The sequence below is a fragment of the Macadamia integrifolia genome, chromosome 6 (assembly GCF_013358625.1).
Source record: "Macadamia integrifolia cultivar HAES 741 chromosome 6, SCU_Mint_v3, whole genome shotgun sequence".
NCBI lineage: Eukaryota > Viridiplantae > Streptophyta > Magnoliopsida > Proteales > Proteaceae > Macadamia > Macadamia integrifolia.
The window spans coordinates 14,073,266-14,094,347 of NC_056562.1; the positions used below are offsets into that span (position 1 = coordinate 14,073,266).

Here is a 21,082-nt window from a genome sequence, read left to right on the forward strand (position 1 = left end):
TCTAACACCATAGTGTAGGCTCTGATACCAATTGTTAGAGATTCTAAATCCTAGAATCATTTGAATTACCTATAGTGTATAGAATACAAGAATGAATAATGGAAAGAAATCAATCACATACCCGTTGAGCGTGAATAAAGTCCCTAAATTAAGGTTGACGCTTGTACCACGAATTATGATGAAGAACCACGCAATATGGGTCCTTCTACTGAGATCTTCTGCAGCCTCTTACTATGGGATCTTCTCTCTGTCTCTACACTAGCTTTGTGAGAAAGCAGTGCTCCCAAAATATTATTATGAAAGTAATAGCTGCAGGGACCGTCACTATGACACTCCTGAGATAGCACCTGTTGAGTTGAGAAATTCACTTATTGATCTCAATCCCATCCTGTCTGATGATACAGTCACTCAAACTCCAATTGAATATGATTTGCAAGTTGGGACAGATATTACTATTGCAGACCCACTTTCACCTCCTGATACCGCTAATATTGGTAGGCTTCCACCTGAACCTATAAGGAGGTCTACTAGAGTGCGCAAGCCTTCTCTGCACTCTGATTATGTTTCTTATTTGAATGAGTGTGAGTTTGACATAGGACAAGAAGAAGACCCTGTTACTTTTCTTCAAGCAGTTAATCATAAGCATTCAGACAAATGGGTAGAAGCAATGAAGGAAGAGCTGTTATCCATTAGCAACAATGGAGTATGGGAATTAGTGCAAATTCCAAAGGATTGTAAGGCTATTGCATCTAAGTGGGTTTTCAAAACCAAGACAGATTCTCAAGGTAGAGTAGAACGCTACAAAGCTAGACTCGTGGCAAAGGGTTTTACTCAGCGAGAGGGGATAGATTACAAGGAAACCTTCTCACCTGTCTCATCAAAGGACTCATTCAGAATTATCATGGCCATTGTTGCCCATTTTGACCTAGAGTTACATCAGATGGATGTGAAAACAACATTTCTGAATGGAGAGCTGTCAGAGAAGGTGTACATGAGACAACCTGAAGGTTTTGAGGAAAATGGTAAAGAGGACTTTCTTTGTATGCTGAAAAAATCTCTTTATGGGTTAAAGCAAGCATCTCGACAATGATACTTAAAATTTGATCGAGTTGTGACTTCTTTTGGTTTTGTAGAGAATCCAATCGATCAGTGCATATATCTGAAACTCAGTGGGAGTAGTTTCATCTTTCTTGTACTCTATGTGGATGACATTCTGTTGGCTAGCAGCAACAAAACCTTATTGATGGAGACCAAGGGTTTTCTTTCAGAAAATTTTGAAATGAAGGACATGGGTGAAGCAAGTTATGTGCTTGGAATCGAGATTAGTCGTGATAGGCCGCGGGGGTTACTTGGGCTATCACAACAGGCATATCTTGATAAAGTTTTAAAGAGGTTTAACATGTCTAAATGTTCTGGTGGTGAAGCACCCATCAGTAAAGGAGACAAGTTGAACAAACAACAATGTCCAAAGAATGATATTGAGAGGAGCTCAATGAATGACAAGCCTTATGCCTCTGCCGTTGGAAGTTTGATGTATGCACAAGTTTGTACTCGCCCTGACATTGCCTTTGCAATTAGTGTACTTGGCAGGTTGCAATCTGATGCTGGTTTGGCTCATTGGACTGCAGCAAAAAAGGTCATGCGCTATTTACAGCGGACAAAGGACTTCAAGCTAGTGTTCAGTAAATCAGAAAAATTTGAAGTTGTGGGGTATTCTGACTCGGACTTCAGTGGGTGTACTGATGATAGAAAGTCTACCTCTGGATACATTTTTATATTGGGAGGAGGAGCTATTTCTTGGAAGAGTGCCAAACAAACTATTTTAGCTTCATCCACTATGCAAGCTGAGTTTGTGGCACTTTATGAAGCTACCAAGCAGGCAGTGTGGCTGAGGAATTTTATATCTGAACTGAAAGTTGTAGATTCCATCTCTAAGCCTTTGCATTTGTGGTGTGACAATATTTCTGCTGTTTTCTTTGCAAAGAATAACAAGAGATCTAGCAGCTCCAAACACATTGAGATTAAATATCTTGTGGTTCGCGAGAAGATCAACACTGGGGAGATCGCTGTTGAGCATATTATTACTGAAGAGATGGTTGCTGATCCTCTGACCAAAGCTCTTCCAGTGGGAATTTTTAAGACTCATGTTTCTAACATGGGTGTGATGGAATCTTTTGATATGCTTGTTTAGTGAGAGTTTACTTATCCATAGTGGTATTGTAATAAGCATTATTTTGTTAGATCATACATTATGAGCACAATCTATATTGAGGATGTTTACTTTCCAGTAGAGTGTTCATTTATATTTTCTCTCATCGTATTGTTGTATGATTATTGTGGTTTACTTTGACATGTCACAGTTAATGGCGGTGTTTAGCCAAGTTTCGTGATTTATGGCGGTATTTAGCCTAAATCCATGGAGATGGTTGTTAACCATAGGCTGTATGCCAAAGTGAGATATTAATACAAGAAAATGGCGGTTTGCCTAAGTATTGATTAATATCAAAGTTCTCTACCTGTGAGGTTTTCAAGGTAGGCTGGTCTTTAGATCAGGAACGGACCTATAAGGAAGGATATATCTTATGTGATCACAGTTATGATATAATTCCTTATATCTATGTTTCCAGGCGATTTGAATTGATAATTTTCTGTTGTCTGTAACATTAGATAGTTATATGCCGTATATTGAGGTGTATTTTCTACTATTGTTCAATAATGGAGATTATTGATTGGATCAAAGTTTGTTTTGAGTGGTATTCAATCTTGGGATTATTTGGCCAGATATCAATGGGAAGACATCAGTATCAGTGTAGCCCAAGTGGGAGATTGTAAGGACTCTTATGTGGGCTTAACTAATATTGATTGACCCATTGGGCCCAAGAGAATAAGGACCACTCTAATTAGGAAACTTCTAGCCCTATTCTATTGTGGGAATGGATTAGGGTTTAGGAATTCTATTATATATAGAATACTGATGGTCCCTGCAGCTATTACTTTCATAATAATATTTTGGGAGCACTGCTTTCTCACAAAGCTAGTGTAGAGACAGAGAGAAGATCCCATAGTAAGAGGCTGCAGAAGATCTCAGTAGAAGGACCCATATTGCATGGTTCTTCATCATAATTCGTGGTACAAGCATCAACCTTGATTTAGGGACTTTATTCACGCTCAACGGGTATGTGATTGATTTCTTTCCATTATTCATTCTTGTATTCTATACACTATAGGTAATTCAAATGATTCTAGGATTTAGAATCTCTAACAGGACCTACGGGGATTTTTAGGCCTCACCGGCTATTATAGAAGATCCATTCAAAATTATGCAAATATTACAGCTTTGTTGACAGATTTGCTTTGGAGTGGAGCGTTTTATTGAATTCCTTGTACTCAAACAACCTTTGAAATTTTACAAGCCATGACTACGATTCTAGTCTTAGCCTTGCCTAATTTTAAGCTTCCATTCATTGTGGCAACGGATGCCTCTGAGGTTGGTATATGTGTTATATTGTCACAAGAAGGGCACCCAATTTCTTTTTTCAGCAAGAAACTTTCTCCAAAAATACAGTTGGCTTCCACCTATGTTTGAGAAATGCATGCTATCACTAAGGCAGTCTTAAAATGGCATCAATATTTGCTTGGCCGGAATTTTTTATTCAGACAAATCAGAAGAGTTTAAATTAAAGGGTTAATAGATCAGATTATTCTAACTCTAGAGCAACAACAGTTGTTGTCTAAGCTCTTGGGGTTTATTTTTGAAATCTCCTATAAATCGGGAAAGAGAACGTGATCGTCGATACACTCTCTCGCACTCTTTTTCGAGTTTCTCATATTTTTTTTCCTTCTCTGTTCCTGTATTTGACTTCTTAACTCAGCTACGGTCATAGCTTATTGCCAGTCCTGAATTACAAGCTATTTGCCATGGACTAACCATAGACCCATCTTCGTATACTAGGTTCTCTTTTTTGAGATGGGTTACTTTATTATCACCAGTGCTTGATTGTAATTGCTAACTCGTCTCTCCGTGAGATATTCTTAAGGGAGTATCATTCCTCTTCTGTAGGGGGGGCATGCGGATTTCCTTAGAACCTAAACCCGGCTGGCTGCTAATTTTTATTGCCGGGTTATATGGTAGCACGTCAAGCAATATGTCGCTTAGTGCCAGGTATCCCAATAGATCAAACCAATGAATACTTCACCTGCTGGTTTACTTCAGTCTCTCCCAATTCCAGACCAGATATGGGAGGATATTGTTATGGATTTCATCACCGGGCTGTCATATTCCACTGGAAAAACTGTGATTATGGTTGTTGTTGATAGGCTAACCAAGTCTGTTCATTTTTGTGCTCTACCTAGAAATTTCACTAGCATTAAGGTGGCTGAACGTTTTGCATCTGAAATAAAAATGCTTCATGGAATTCTTCACACCATTGTGAGTGACAGTGATCCCCCTTTTTCTTAGTTCTTTTTGGAAAGAATTGTTCATGTTGTCCCAAGGGGATAGCTGAGTTGGCAAGGGACTTTCGCCTCAAGAAGCGTGTGGTTCTGAGTTTGACTCTTCTTACCTCTTTGGAGCCATTCACATGGGGGTGTTTAGTGTTCTTTCCTGCTTTCAGTGAAAGTTGAATGATTCTCATTCAATCCCAGTATGACCCAGTCCATGCGGTTGTGGGGTCAGTATGGACCCGGGGGATTAGTCAGTTCGAAGGCCTGGATGCCTGTCATTAGCAAAAAGAAAATGTTCAGGTTGCATGGCACCACGCTTGCTATGATCAGTGCTTATCATCCTCAAACCAGACGTTCAATCAGAAGTTCTTAACCGATGTTTGGGGATGTACAGATGAACCCAAACAATGAGTGGGTCATGTATTTGTATTGGTATAATACATCCTTCCATACTGCCGCAGGCATGACTCTCTTTCAGGCTTTGTGTGGTCGGCCACATCCTATTATTTCTAAATACATTCGAGGCTCTTTACTTAATGCGATTATTGATCCAAAACTTCAGAACAGAGATAGTATCTTGCAACACCTCAAGTTCAACTTACTCAGGCACCAGACGCTTGAAGAATCAAGCGGATAAACATTTAGTGGACAAACAATTTGCCCCAGGTGATTGGGTTTTTCTTAGACTACAACCTTATCGCCAACAATCAGTGGCTTTATGCATTAACCAAAAATTGGGTTGGCAGTGTCGCCTACAAACTCAAGTTGCCACCTGTGGCTCACATTTACCTAGTGTTTCATATTTCCATCTTAAAGAAGAGTGTAGAAAATCCAGAGGAACAGACCATTCCTTTACCACTCATGAATTCTGGTTCTGATGTTGTTCCAGATCTAGTTGCTATTTTGAATTATCGACACCTCAAATGGATAGGACAATGGGTGGCTCAAGCTTTGGGTCAATGAGAAGGGATGCCTTCGAAAGAGGCTTCCTGGGTAGATGTATCTACTTTACGTCAATTTTACCCTCAGCTGAGCCTTGAGGATAAGGTTCTTTGGGAAGGAGATGATAATGATGTGGCCACAGAAGTGGCTGATGTGGTAGAGAACAATCTAGAAGTGAACAATCCTCCTATACTTAGGAGCAATTGATAGAGTAACATACCATTTTCCTTGAAAGATTATGTGTAACTGAATTAGTTACAGCATTAGTTAGAATATGTTGAGTTTGTTTGTTAGTTAGAATATGTTGTTAGCTTGTTAAGCTTGATTAGTGAGAAGCTCTTGTTAAGTAGTAGTGAAGCCCATGAAAACACAAGAAAATAAGTAATTTCTCCCTCTCTTTGTTCTTTAGGAGGAAGTAGATTTTCTTTCTCTTCTTCTTCTTCTTTTCCCCATCCCTGCAATTGTATGTTTTCTGGTATTCTTCCTCATTGGTACCTTGTTTCTTAACACTTAATTAAAATTTCTAAGAACCAAAGCTAGAGGCAGGGTTTCCTCACATGTACAAATAAAAACCATGGATGTAATTCCAGAAATCTCCATAAGAATATAAACAAGGTAACAAAACTAGTCTAAGAATGATGAGTCTTGGACCTCTTGGTCTCTATAGCTACTTAAACATATTGGATTCTACACACTTACACCTAGGAAAATTAGTGAGGTTGCTTCATCATGGTCTGTACAGATTGACAAACAAAAAACTAATCCAAGAAGAAGCATAATTGCTCTCCATCCTTCAAATTTACATGAATAGGTTGCATGTTAATATAAAAAAAACAAAGGTTTAGATTTTCACAAATGGTTAATTAGTAGATATATGATACTAATAACAACATTTGGTTACTACCTTGCAATTAAAGTAGATTTTGACCATAACAGTTATCAAAAGTTTTAGCATATATTCATTCAAGATATAAATCCCCATTAAGAGATACACTTTACAAGGTGATAATGAAATTTAATTAGCCATGTTTCTAAGTATAATGATAAAGAGGGTTAAAATAAAAAAAAAAAAGAACTTTCCAAGAAGAAAATAAATTGCACTGAAAAATATAGTAAGAAATGAAAAGGAATTTTACTCACATCTCTCCATACACTACTATATAGCAAAGGATGCTGCATAGAATGAGTACAATCTAAACTTGGACAACCTCAAGGATTTGTAAATACAAGAAAAATCATTTTTAAGTATAATTATATAGCCACTTGTTGTTTCTCTATGCTGGTTTATGCATGCCACCATTTGCATCGACATTTTTGTATCCATTATTTTCATATGCAACACTTGACTCATAGACAAGGCGAATGGATGATAAAAATCAACTTCAAAGAATAGTAACTTGAAGAGACTTGCAGAAAAAGATGATGAATTCCCATTGAAGAACCATCATTGGGAATAAGACCGATGTCTTGGAGATGCGAAATCACCCACCAATTTATCAAGAAATAGAAACATATATAGTAAGTTGATAACTCAAAAACCCCAAGGAGTAGTTGAGTTGGCAAGGGGCCTTCGCCTCAAGAAGTGTGTGGTGAACTATTGCTATGGTGCTAGAGTGTCAAAAAGTCAGTTATCTTAGTTTCAGTAAAGCTGAATAGGCTTCAATCAGGGAATGAATGCGACTAGAACCAAACCATTAAAGAATTTTGATTTTTGATTGGTTTTGGTCTGGTAAGGTTTCAATTTATTTTAGTTTTTCAATATTAGGTTGATACCATTTAAGATCGCTTTGTTTTCAGGCTTGAAGAATAACAAAATCTTACATTCATAACCTGTGGTAAGGAAAGATTCAATAAAAACATTTTAAATCATCTTCCCTAAGTCAGACAAGTAAACAATCAAGAACAGAGAAATTTATTTGATACATTCATGTTGTTAAAAGAAAAAAAAAAAAAAGGAATAAATTGTAAGGGGAAAATAACTAATATTGAAATCAATAGATAAATAGAGTTTGTAGAGAAATCATTGTTTATCACATTGTATGGAGAAGATAACTAATATTTATATATCAATATCTTTGTTGCTTAAATAGTAAGAATCAAGTTTATGTTCTTAAGCAACCAACGTTCAAATATTGGTATCCATCAAAACTAATATTTAAATCCATGGATAAACTAATCAATGAGAAGATAATTGATGTTGAAAAAAAAAAAAAAATGAACCCTAATATCAAATCATTCATTTCATTGTCTAACTAATTTTGAATGGTGATTAATGAAAGTATCGTCACAAATCAATTTCTCTACACATAACCTCATACTCATTGATTTGTAATAATTCCCCTTACAACCATAATTCTCCTTACTAACATTGAAATCAATGGATAATCAATTAATCACCTATTCATAACCTTATATTTAATATATATATATATATATTTTTTATCAATTTCACTTGGTTTAATTTTTAGTTTATATATCAATAAGTAAGATGTGGTCTGGTGTTCAACTGGTCTCATCATACCCTAATTAAAACTAGTCCAATAAGGATCGATTCAATTCAGTCTAGGGTTTTTCGATTGGTCATTAAATAAAGTGACCTAATCACTTAACAAATCCAAAATAACGAAAACTATAGGCTGAGTATTCCCCTAAGCATCTTTAAAATGTAGGGGAGGGGTGTAATTGCTGAAAATACAGGAGTAAAGATGTGATTAGGCCTTAATACAATTAAGTTAGTCAATCGGCTAGGTTCTGATTATTCAATTTGTTATGGTTTGGTTAAGGGAAGTGATGGAGTGAATCGAAAACGAACCGAGAACCAAGTTGGTTTTGAAAGTACATACCCAAACTGAGCCAAACGGTTTCGGTTCCAATTTGGTTCTAGTTTGGTTCCTTGAGTCACCATCATCTCTCTAAATGAAGATGGAACCCAAGACCTTGGCTTCCATAGCTGGAAAGGTAAACCAACAAATGAAACCAGTCCATACAAGGAAGAAGAATTGGAATTAGGTTTATTTACTTTTCGTGAAAATGAAGAAGGCTCAGAACCCTATGAATCTTGACTTTGCATTTGAATTCTAAGACAAACAGGAGCATTTAGCCTTATTTTATCTTATTAATAAAAGAAAAACTATCGTCCATCACACCACGTGGGTTTGTTGATATGTTTCCTTCTCTCCAAACTCTTCCCCATTAAATTGCCTTTAATATAATTGAAAAAGGCTTGAGAAACTCTTCAATGAGTTATTCGGTTCGGTTGGAACCGATATATCCTAAGCTGAAACCGGAAACATGCCGAACCAAATTAAAATACCATAATTAGAACCGATATTAACCGAATTAATTTGGTTTGATTCTGTGGTTCAATTTTAAATTCAATATTTGATTTCGGTTTCAAATTGACACCCTCCCTGTACTTAAGGGTATCCTTTTTTTTTTTGACTTGATTTGGTCTGATTAATTTGGTTCGATTTCGAATTCAATATCCTCACATGTACATCTAAGTGAGTGTACATGTGTAGAGAGCCATAAGCCTGTCATCCCAACAACACTGCCTTCTCCATTGTTTTTCTTTTGCATCTCTCTCCAACACTCTCTCTGCTCTTTATCTCCTCAAATATCTCTCTATATTGATAAGAAATTTTATCGTAAAAAAAATCAAGTTTTCTCGCCGTGAGGATGATATTTGTTTTGAGGTGACTTCAAGAAAATTTTTTTTTTCTACCAAGAGAAGAATCTCAAATTTTGAATAAAAGAATCTTGAATTCCCACCATTGACAATCCAATGCCCAAAAAATTGGATGGCTTTGATTTTCTTTTATTTTTGCTAGTTTCAAATTAAGGGTGTCAATTCGATATCAATTTCGTACAACAATATCAAAAGCATATTAAATTACCATATCATACAAAAGGAAATACAATACGATTTTGTTATGACAAAATGATATATTCCTCGACTTGATACGATATTGGTTTTTAAGATAAAACTGTTTAACACATATCGAATCATATCGAATATTGAAACCATTCAGAATATAGTAGCAAAACGCTGAAATATCGAATTACATAATATTTATGCATAAAAGATATAAAAGAAAAGCCAATAATTTATTGTACCAAAATCATATTCATACAGAATACAAATTATATATACCGAATCAATTCCCTATTATTGGTATTGAAATGAAGACATTTATCTTGATAATGTATATTAACTCTTAACTTATTGTACCATAATCATATTTATTACCGAATACAGTTGACATGAATATGAATTCACTGTACATACAATCAACTAGTTTTACATTTATGGATCCAACATTTATCCTTTTTTTAACTTCCATGTTTATCTCTCTTCATCTTTATAATAATAAAAAATAAAACAAATATTACATCATCACAAGTATAACCAGGCGATCATGCGTACAACGGATCAAAACTCTCTGGACATATCCTTCATGTGGTAAAAAAATAACCACTTCTTTGGTGAAAAAAAAAAACCACTCTACGAAACTTAAAATGTGTGGTACCAGGTATGTGCTATGTGGTTTTTCCACTAAAAGTTTGCCACGTGGAACAAGTGTCGGCTGTGGAAGACATTCGGTTTCTTTTTTATGGTAAGCGTATGACATTACTCACTCCTCAGTGGGAGAGGGGTACATTTCCGCTTATAATCAATCAATCAACTTTAGGGCAACCAAATGGAGAAGTAGCCAACGATCGCGGCGCTCTGTCTCAAGTTTCTAGGCAAGATCGACGATTTATCGCTAGATCGAGGGTGTGAAGGTTAGTCGTTTTACAGTCAATCATCTCCTTCTGTTTCTTTTTTTTTTTTTATAGTCTTCATAATAATCTGAGGTGCTTTATACTTTGATTGACCGGGATCTTTATATCGGTTTTTGCTGCAAATTTGTAGATCTATGGTGCAGTTGCATCGATTGTGAAGTTGGTTTCTTTATTTAGTGGAAAAAATGGAATTTTAGTGGACATTTAGGTGTGAGTTCGAATTTCTCTGTTTCCCTTGTGTTATGTGATCTAATGTATGCACGTTTAAGTTGAAGTTCAGGTAATATTTTGTGGTGCCTTACTTTTATCTCCTGCATTTGCTTTGTTTTGCTGCTTACTAATCCATGGTATACTCAATTTGCCGTGTAAGAATTTTAAGCTTGTTTTTCCCTGCCCCTTGTTGTTTTTTTTTCCCGTAGCCTTGGTTTGCAGGATTGAGCCTTCTTTTGTTTAATAATGGAACAGGGTAATCAGGAGAGAACAGCTTTGTGATCTTTCAAGCTTTGGAAGGATTGGAGCTTCTTATTTCGGCAAAGAAAAGATGGGTTCAGAGGGAACCCAAAAGGATATGGTAGTTACCCAGGTCAGTTTTGGTGGCTTCGACAGATCTATTAGTGCTAAAGAGCTCGCTGAATTTCTGGAACATAAGATTGGGTTGATTTGGAGGTGTAGACTGAAGGCTTCATGGACTCCACCGGAATCGTTCCCGAACTTTGGAATCACCAACATGGAGGGTATCCAGATTACTCTTGATTATCAGAAGGTTGAACCTCATGCGTTTGTACATTTTGCATCTCCTGATTCGGCAACTGCAGCGTTCAGTGCTGCAGGGCGCTGCGATCTCATGTTAAAGATGAAGCCTTTGAGGGTGAACTTGGGGCCAGAGAGTCCATTCCACATGAACCAGCGGAGAAGGACAACAAACCCCTTTAAATTCTCTGATGTCCGGGTTGAGATTGGAACACTGGTCAGTCGAGATGAGTTTTTTGTTGGTTGGAAAGGACCTACTTATGGTGTGGACTTTTTGGTCGATCCCTTTGATGAGGCCTGCAAGATCCGTTTTACAAAGGAGACGGCTTTCTCATTCAAAGGGACAACAACGCATGCGGCGATAAAATGTGACTTTAAGGTGGAATTCATGGTGAGAGAGATCGCCCACATCAAACAGTACTCAGATACATCATCTTTGATAATTCTGTTGCAGTTGATATCATCTCCGTGTGTTTATTACAGAACTGCGGATGATGATATTCATGAGTCAGTTCCATTTGATATGCTAGATGATGAGGATCCTTGGATTAGAACTACCGATTTTACACATAGCGGAGTAATTGGTAGGTGTAATTCCTACAGAATCTCAATATCACCCCGTTTTGGGCCGAAACTGAAGAAGGCTGTGGATTATCTAAAAGAACGGAGAATACCATATGAGCATCCTAGACAGAGCTTACAGATCCTAGTAGAACCTGATTTTGGAGAGAAAATGTCTGACACTTTCTTCTGTATTCATCACAAAGAAGGAATTAGCTTTGAAATTATGTTCTTGGTGAATGCTATCATGCACAAAGGTATTATGAACCAGCACCAGTTGTCGAACAAGTTCTTTGATTTGCTGAGAATGCATACAAGAGAGGTGAATGTGACAGCATTGAAACATATCTGTACCTATAAGCATCCTGTGTTTGATGCATACAAGAGACTGAAACTAGTCCAAGCATGGCTGCTGAAGGACCCTAAACTACTGAATAGTTCCAAGGGATCAGATGATAATGCTGAAGTGAGGAGATTGGTGATAACCCCAACAAAAGCATATTGCCTTCCACCAGAGGTAGAACTTTCAAATAGGGTACTAAGGAAGTACAAAAACGTTGTGGATCGGTTCTTAAGGGTTACGTTTATGGATGAAGGTTTTCAGCCGCTAAATTCTAACGTTTTATCCTACTATGTTGCTCCTATTGTAAGGGATATCACCTCAAATTCCTTTCCTCAAAAAACGACTATATTCAAAAGAGTGAGGGCCATTCTGATTGATGGTTTTTATCTGTGTGGTAGAAAGTATTCTTTCCTTGCATTTTCATCCAATCAGTTGAGAGACCGGTCAGCATGGTTCTTTGCTGAAGATGAAAGTATCAGTGTGGTTGATATTAGGAGTTGGATGGGGAAGTTCACAAATCGGAATGTGGCAAAATGTGCAGCAAGGATGGGACAGTGTTTCTCATCCACATATGCCACGGTTGAGGTTCCAATAAAGCATGTTAACCCCGAACTTCCAGATATTGAAAGGAATGGGTTTGTATTTTCTGATGGGATTGGAATGTTAACTCCTGACCTTGCTGTGGAAGTTGCGGAGAAATTGCAATTGACAATATACCCTCCTTGTGCCTATCAGATCAGGTATGCTGGCTGCAAAGGCGTTATAGCTTGTTGGCCAGAAAAGGAGGATGGGATCCGCCTCTCCTTGAGACCGAGCATGAACAAGTTTGAATCTAAACATACAATACTTGAAGTTGTGTCATGGACTCGTTTCCAGCCAGGGTACTTAAACAGGCAAATTGTGACTTTGCTTTCAGCCTTGGACGTTCCAGATGATGTATTCTCTAGGATGCAAGATTCCATGGTTTATAAACTAAACCAGATGCATGAGAACACTGATGTGGCTTTTGATGTTCTTACCTCATCATGCGGTGAGCAAGGAAATACTGCAGCAATGATGCTGAGTGCAGGTTTCAAGCCTCAAACGGAACCTCATTTAAAAGGGATGCTCAGTTGCATAAGAGCTGCCCAGCTGAGGGACCTTCTTGCAAAAGCAAGGATCTTTGTTCCTTCAGGAAGATGGTTGATGGGTTGCTTGGATGAAATAGGGGTTCTTGAGCAGGGTCAATGCTTTATCCAAATTTCATCCCCTTCATTGGAGAACTGTTTCCTGAAACATGGTTCTAGATTTTCTGAGACAAAGAGGAATTTGGAAGTAATCAAGGGAATTGTCGCAATAGCTAAGAATCCCTGTCTACACCCAGGAGATGTTCGAATTCTGGAAGCTGTAGATGTGCCTGGCTTGCATCATCTTTCTGATTGTCTGGTCTTTCCTCAAAAGGGAGACAGACCTCATACAAATGAAGCATCTGGAAGTGACCTTGATGGGGATTTATACTTCGTGACTTGGGATGAAAATCTTATACCTCCAAGCAAGACAAGTTGGCTTCCAATGGATTATTCCCCTGTAGAGGCAAAAAAATTGCCACGCGCAGTCAGTCATCTGGTATCCACCTTCCTTATTTTAGTACTTTCTTCTTATGTATGTGTTATATTAATTTCCATTCCACAATCTATGGAATTCTAATAATAATTTGGTTCTGTTCTATAGGCATCACTTTCTTGGTCTTAGTTGACAGTTCATGCAACCAAAGTTATTGTTACTTTCTTCAATGACAGCCTTATTTTTTCCTGATATTGAAGGAAAATTTGATCGGCACTGTTAATTTTCCTTGGTCTTGTTGATTTAGTTGAAGAAGTTGTTACACATGTGAAGTCAGCTTTTCTTTTCTTTGCTTTTAAGATGAGTAGCCATTATATCACTTCTAGCAACTGAATTAATTTTCCTTTCTTTTCTTTTAAGTTTCTCAGCCACTATATCACCTCTAGCAACTGAATACCAACTTGTTGTTTATCAATCAAATGGTACTCATGGGAGTATTATACATCATGGGGTACCAATTGATTTGGCATTTTGTTTAGTGTGTAGAAAGATCCGCTGAAATCCCAAGAAATTAAAGTACAAGAATTAAAGAAAATAGTTTTCTTCAGGACCAAATATCTGACGATTTTATACAATAAAGTGAATTACTAGTCGTAGTTGTTTCCTGTTAAACTGCTTACCAATTCCAGATATATTAAACTCATGAATAGATGCTTTGTCATAGAATTTGGTTAAAATGCTTGTTATAAGATTCAGAGCGCACACAATTTTTCCTTAGGACAGAATGCAGAATCAAGCAAGGGGAATGAACTAAGCTAGTCTTAGTTGTTCTGGAAAAATAGCTTAGAACGTAATACTATATGCTAGTGTTAGTTGGTTTGGGCTATTGATGCAGTTCAGTTCAAGGAGGAAATCCTTCTTGTGGCAGCTGCTGATGCCAATCTGGAGACACAGTTTTATGATGGACTACTTCTTGGGGAGGAGGTTGATGAGCAAATCTCAACTTCAAATTCATATTTGAGCAGAAGTAACTATCTGTCCATATAAGGACCATTGGGTTTAGTTATTTGTTTGGCATACACAAATAGTAAATTAGCGATTAATTTTGTTAGGTATTTCTTGTCACCTGTGTTACTAAATTCTTGTGTTAACTCAATGTAGACAGACCTCTTAGGCTATGATATAGAAGTGGGTGGAATCCTTTTTGGTTACTGGGGATGAAATTGGATGTGGCTGAGGTTCCTGTGGAACTGTCACCATACCTTTTTCTGGAAGCCTTAAAGAATATGATATATCAGGCAGCTAGGATTATTGGGTTGTGTCTACTTGTGGCCTAGATGAGATCTATGTAAATCCCATGTGAACCGTTTGTCACTGTAGGTGGGATTGAACTGTGTATTCCTTCTATTTATGTCATCAAATTGTGGAATCTAATGTATCCTGTAATCTATCGTCTTCCAAGTTCATGTTATGAATCTTGGACTTCAGCTTTGCCCCTCCAAAATTTCATGATTCCCTGGGCAGAGAACTTTTGTTATTCTATATTTTCTTTCTATTCGACTTTCTAGATTTTAGAAGCATGTTTGAATTGCATCTGTGAAACAATGACTGAAATCTCTAATGTTTATTATATCTATTTTTCTGTTGAACAGGACATAATAGATTTCTTCTTAAGGAACATGGTAACTGAGAACCTTGGTGTTATCTGCAATGCTCATGTGGTTCATGCTGATCGGAGTGAATATGGGGCCTTAGATGAGAAATGCATACAACTGGCTGAACTTGCAGCCACAGCTGTTGACTTCCCAAAAACTGGCAAGCTTGTTACAATGCCCCAAGCGCTTAAACCTAAAATGTACCCTGATTTTATGGGCAAGAGTGAATCCCAGTCATACAAGTCGAAAAAAATCTTGGGCAAACTCTATCGCAAGATTAAAGATGCATCTGAAGAAGTGCCAGCATCCTTGGAGCTAACCTATGCTACTGAAGATATTTCTTATGATGCTGATCTCGAGATCCCAGGGTCAGCAGATTTCCTTGAAGATGCTTGGAATCATAAATTAATATATGATGGGCAGCTGAGTGCTCTTTTGGGACAGTACAAAGTGAACAGGGAGGAAGAGGTGGTGACGGGGCACATATGGTCCATGCCAAAGCACAATAGCAAGAAACAAGGCGAGCTGAAAGAGAGGCTTAAACATGCGTACAATGCATTGAAGAAGGAGTTCAAGCAAATTTTTGAGAATATGGGTCCAGATTCACAGAAACTCACAGACGATGAAAAGAACACTGCATATGAACAGAAGGCATCAGCATGGTACCAAGTAACATATCACCCTCGGTGGGTGAAGGAAGCACGACAGCTGAGGGAGCCTGAGGCTGAAAAGCTATCATCAATGCTTAGCTTTGCTTGGATCCCAGCTGACTACTTAGTCTGTATTAAGATTAGGCGGCGTGGAATGAAAAATGTTGATGCCATCAAGCCAATAGATACTCTTGCTAAATACCTGGTTGAGCGAATGTGATACAGTTAAATCGCCTAAATGGACTTATTTATTAAAAATAAGTTTTGGGTTGGGTTGTGTATGTGTTGGGCCTTTGATCCTATGGTTTTTTTTTTTATTAATGGACCACTTTAGACCACTTTAATGGGTCTATAATATCGCTATAGGCTAAGAATGCGGAATTAGTTAAGTTAGTGTCTTTATTTCATTGTTATTTCAATTCCCTAGTCAGTTTAAGTTACCTTATTTGTTAAGAATCGGGTTAAGTCTTTCCTTTTAAGTGTTTTGAGTCATCTACATAAGTTTGTAAGGGAGGCCAGCATTATACATGAATTTGATTAATGAAAAGCTTTTGATGTTCCTCTTCTTCATTGTGGATCTCATGTTTGATCAAGAAACCCCTTATGTGTGATCAAGGAAATGGATTGGTGTTTGATCCAATTGACACTTTGTGGTGAGAAGTCCGGATGGATCATCTTGTGCTTGTGTTCTTTTGCTACTATTGTTTGCTGGTTTGCTTTTCTTATTCTTTGTTGACAGCTATTAATAAGTAAGTTCTAACCTAAAGTTCTGCAAGTAGAATCCTTGTTTCTAGATCATATGTAGCATTTTTTTTCGTGATTAAGCAAATTAACCATCAGATCTGGCCCAAATTTAGTAAAATCTCAGGAACCCTATTTGGGAAACTTGATCCAATATTCATGTCATTCTGACCAGTTGTTTGGTTGATATTGTGAAGTCTCTGTTTTACCCTTTTCTCTTAGTACTATTCTGAGAATCAGGATTGAATTTTGGTTTCAGTAATCTGTTTCTGCTGAGATTACTATTTCCTGGTCAGAATCGAATGACTGTGATTTCTCTGATCCGATTCATATTCTGTTCGGTGAAATTACCATTATACCCCCTATCCTATTGCTACTAGGATTATTCCTTATGTACTGATTTGACATTTACATCAGTCTCAGATTTCCATCAGTTACTCCCCTTCCCATTAACTGAACTCGATCTCTGTTTCATAGTTATTAAGGCATTGCCTAGGTGATAAGGTGGCTCAGCCTGGACTAGTGCCTTGCTCGCCTTGATTTTTGACCATCCTCCATCGCTGTGGTCGCCTTCTAGCCTTGATAATTTGATTTTGTTTAATTTGATTTATCTTAAATTTTGATTTTATTCTCTGTGAAAAGATCTTGTTTTGGTACTTTATTGATTATTCAGTTACAGTACTACATGAGAATGTGACTGCCGTTCTTTTTCCCTAGACACTCATTTTTGGCTGTAGTTCTCTGCTAAGCGAAGGGGTCGACCTTGTAGATATATATACTCGTTCTTTTTTGTTGCTAATTGAGGCTGTAGAAGTTACATTCTGTTTTTGCATCAAGTGAATGTGAGGACCACAAGCTCCATTAAGCAATTGATCTTTTATTAGTTATGAAATGATTGTAGCATTGTTGGTAAGCCTTCAAATTTTTTTCTTTTTTTGGGGGAACTGTTGATAATCCTTTTGATCCTCTACTTCGTTAAACCGACAACAACATAGCTTTCCTCCGACTAAATGGGATCTGCCACATGGATTCTTGCTCTCCATTCAGCCCTATTCAAAGTCATACATAAAGCATGCTCAATTAGCTCTATAGAACAATTTTATTTTCCTTTTTTATTTTTTTGTTTGTTTGTTTGTTTTTTTTTCCCTTTTCGTGCAACTACTGCATTTCAAGGAAGAGATTGGTAATACACGCTCACCAGAAGTGGTGAAAAACCTTAGAAACGATTTAGATAGCCTTTGCTGTGATTGGAAGCAATAGAAAGGAAACTGTACAGAAATTTGCATGTTTTCCTTTTCTCCAAAGTTTCTCTCTATTTGGTGTGTACATCAGCATTGGAAGATTCTGTGCTTTAAAGTTAAAATTTATCTTGATTTTAATGACTTTTTCTGTTTTGGCCTCCAACTCCTGCGAAGAAGCACCTGTTTTTCTCCTTCGACCAAAGCTGACCCAGACAGACTTAATTGCAGTAGTCATAGGTTCATCCAGCTCTGCTGCAGAAGCTCTTTGTCACCGCTGAGGAAGTCACAGGTATTTTACTTTTCTTTCTCTCCTGCGTGCTCACTTGGATTTATTGCCCTGCTATGATCTATTGGAACTAATGAGATTTTCTTGATGCTTCTCCTGTTGACTGCATGGTTTGCACTTTGTTGTTTCTGGTTGCAATGTTGCACTTGGGATTTATTTAGTATAGGATATCATTCTCATTTAGGTTTTCCATCGCATAGTTTCTGAGCTTGGGTTTGGAAAAGATTGACTTGTCCATGGGTAAGATTCCATGCTTCTACATCCCTCTGAACCTTTTCTTCTTTAGAAAAAAGAAGGAAGTTGTAGGTTTCGTAAATCATTTGCCGTAGTAAAATGCAAGATCTCTATTAGTGGTTGGGCTTTAATGTCAATGCACAGAAGGGTAGACGGGAACTTTAGATTGCAATAACACATGACTTCGTTTGGTATTGCAGTCTTGAAATCTCCTTTGTCCCTTCCCCGTGGCCCATTTAATACTTGTAGAGTGACTTTGATGCAGTGGATAAGTGTACTACTCCTTGTTTGTGCTATTTCCAGGTACAATTTTAAGTTTCATTCCTTTTGCTCGAAGAGACTCCCTCTCCCCTCTCCAACCCATATGACAGTATGTGAGATTGATCATCTTGAGTGTCATTAAGCTTCCATATTTGGCCATTTTTTATTTTTTAATTCCTTTTGTGTGCATGAAGGGTGTAATTTCTCTGCCTTTGTGCCCTCTGAGGCCCAAGGGATTGTATTTGCATTCCACAGGGGATCGGTGAGTGAGAATTTCAGTAGTGTGCTTAAGTTTGGTTCCTGTATTCTTTGGCTAATTTATCTATTAGAAGTTTGACTTCCATCTCAAACACTAAAATCTGTTAACAATCCTTTGATGTTATGATTTATCTAACTGTATTGACTTAATTTCCTTGCTCTTGAAGATATATATTAGTACTATATCTTCCACTTGATCAAAATCTGCTCAATTGGACTGGAGACAGAGGTCTGTCCAATGCATTGGCTACCTGACACATCCATTGGCAGTGATAAAAACGATGCATAGGAGGTGGAACTATGAGCTGGGATCCTGCCCCTCACTGGAATCCATATCATCACAGAGCATGTGCAGTGATTGCATGCACCTTTGGAGAATGCATTTGGCTGCTTGATCCCATGTGTATTTACTGAGACACCCTTCTGCTAGTATTTGTATCATTTGCATGGGTAGGCATGAAGGAAGTGTAGATTCATGGGAATGAAGTTCTATTAGGAAAATGGTTATGGAGATTTGAATGTGAGGACTGAGGAAGGTGCTTTTTGGAAGGAGGCATTGAAATGTAATGGGAGGCAGCTCTGGTTGGAATCCATAAGACACAATGTCATATGGAAGAGGGGTTTGGAAAGGGATCATGTCTATTAATGAAAAGTGAAATCAAATTGTTAGTTGGTAATGGTATGAGAATTAAAATGTGGGCTGATTGGGTGCTGTGAAGAAGGGTGTTTATGTGATAAATTCCCTAGCTTTTTTGAGTTCATTGACAGATAGGTTGGATTTGGTGGATGATTACATTTGCTGCAGTGCAGATTGATGGGGATGGAATTTTTTTCACAGTGGAGATGTTGCAAGGACATGAATTGGGAGAATGGGGGCAGATATTAAGACTTTTGGAACAAGTTTAAATTAATTCTGGTGCAAAGGATAATGTGAGGGTGTAAGGAGAACAGAAATGATCTGATTTGGTGTGCGCTTATTCTTTTTTCTTCCAAAAAAAGGGCATATCCAGAGCATAAGGCTCCCACCACTGTGGGGTCTGAGGTGATTCATGATTTACGCAGCCTTACTCCCGCTTCTTGGGATTGCAGGTTTCACATTTAAAACTAGATAATCCCAAGACTAGAGGCTTTCATTTGGCAAGTAGACATGTCATGTGAAAGGTAGGAAGAGACTAACATCTCTTCATTTTATTAATTGTGCATGCTTTTATGGTTTGGAAAGTGTTTTCCAGAATGTTTCATCAACAATGGGTCTGTCATGTGGAAAGAAAACACATTTTCTGCAGTGGCCTGATGTTTTCTTGGGAAAGGGGAAGAGATTCTGGTATATCCGTTGCTCTTTTTGGAGTTCACTGATCTCTTTGGGCTGAAAGGAAAAGAAGTAATGCGACCTAGCTCTGTCAGCAAAAATATTCCTCTTTAGATTCAGCCGTCCAACATTAAAGGCATGATGAACGTGCTTTCCCTTGGTGTGGTGGTCTATGACAAACAATTGTAATAATGAGTTATTTTGTTAATGGGTTTTAGGGATGTTATCCAAACAGACCCTAAAGTCCTTTAGGGTTTTACTCTCTGGTCACTCCCAGGACTATCTACTCCTCTGGTCTTCCCATTTCTGCCCCTGTTTCCTCTATTCTCTCTCCTTTGGGCTGGTCCCCCACTCCTCCCCCCCTTGTTGACCTCTGGTCTTCCCTTCCCCCTCTTCCCCCTGGGCACCAGGGAAGGGAGGACAAATGTATTTGGCTCCCCTCCTCCACTGGGATCTTCTTATTTGCTTTTGCTTGGTCCTTTGTCAGATCCTCTGGCCTTGTTGTCCCTAGGCAAAATCTTGTCTCGTTGAAAGGCCACATTCCTCGCCATAGTTTCATGGTATGGAGATGTCTCTCTAATTGTCTCCCCAATCAATCGTTCCTCATCTACCGTCACATCCTAGTCAACCCCTCTTGCTGCCTCTGCCCTCATGGTCTTGAGGACTCTTCTCACCTTTTCTTCTTCTGCCCCTTCTCTTCCTCTGTTTGGAAGAAGGTTGATGGGGACATCTAAGAGTACCAGAGATGCCGCGGCAAGAACCAGCCACATTCACTATGGCTGGGAGACACTTTCATGGAAGGAAGCTAGAAGAGGAGGAAAGAAGGAGGTCGACCCTCCTTTGTTCTACAGTGAGAAAGAGGAGAGAAAGGGCTATCGCTAGCCTCTTCCCTCTCTCTCCTCTCGTCCAGATTTGTCCAGCTGATTGTGGACCCCATAGATTATTGGTTACCTATTTATTTCATAGTCTCTTTATTTGTTTTTTCTAGGTCTTTGAGATAACTTAGGAAACTAAATAATATCTTCTTATTTGCCCCAAGTTGTTGGATTAATTTCCTAGTTGGCAATTCTTTTTTTTAGTA

At 38.0% G+C, this 21,082-nt stretch overlaps 1 protein-coding gene across 2 annotated transcripts; it reads left to right on the forward strand.

Annotated features, from left to right (window-relative positions):
- The first annotated feature begins 10,034 nt into the window (after positions 1-10,034).
- Positions 10,035-16,241, forward strand: LOC122081888 (RNA-dependent RNA polymerase 6-like). Of its 2 annotated transcripts, none has more exons than XM_042649265.1 (3): positions 10,035-10,170; positions 10,636-13,429; positions 15,019-16,241. In XM_042649265.1, exons 2-3 carry the CDS (start codon positions 10,712-10,714, stop codon positions 15,889-15,891), a joined length of 3,591 nt encoding a protein of 1,196 aa, XP_042505199.1. In that variant the 5' UTR covers positions 10,035-10,170; positions 10,636-10,711; the 3' UTR covers positions 15,892-16,241. The 2 variants fall into 2 exon arrangements, with proteins under 2 accessions (XP_042505199.1, XP_042505200.1); XM_042649266.1 differs by lacking the exon at positions 10,035-10,170 and adding an exon at positions 10,239-10,450.
- The last annotated feature ends 4,841 nt before the right edge of the window (positions 16,242-21,082 follow it).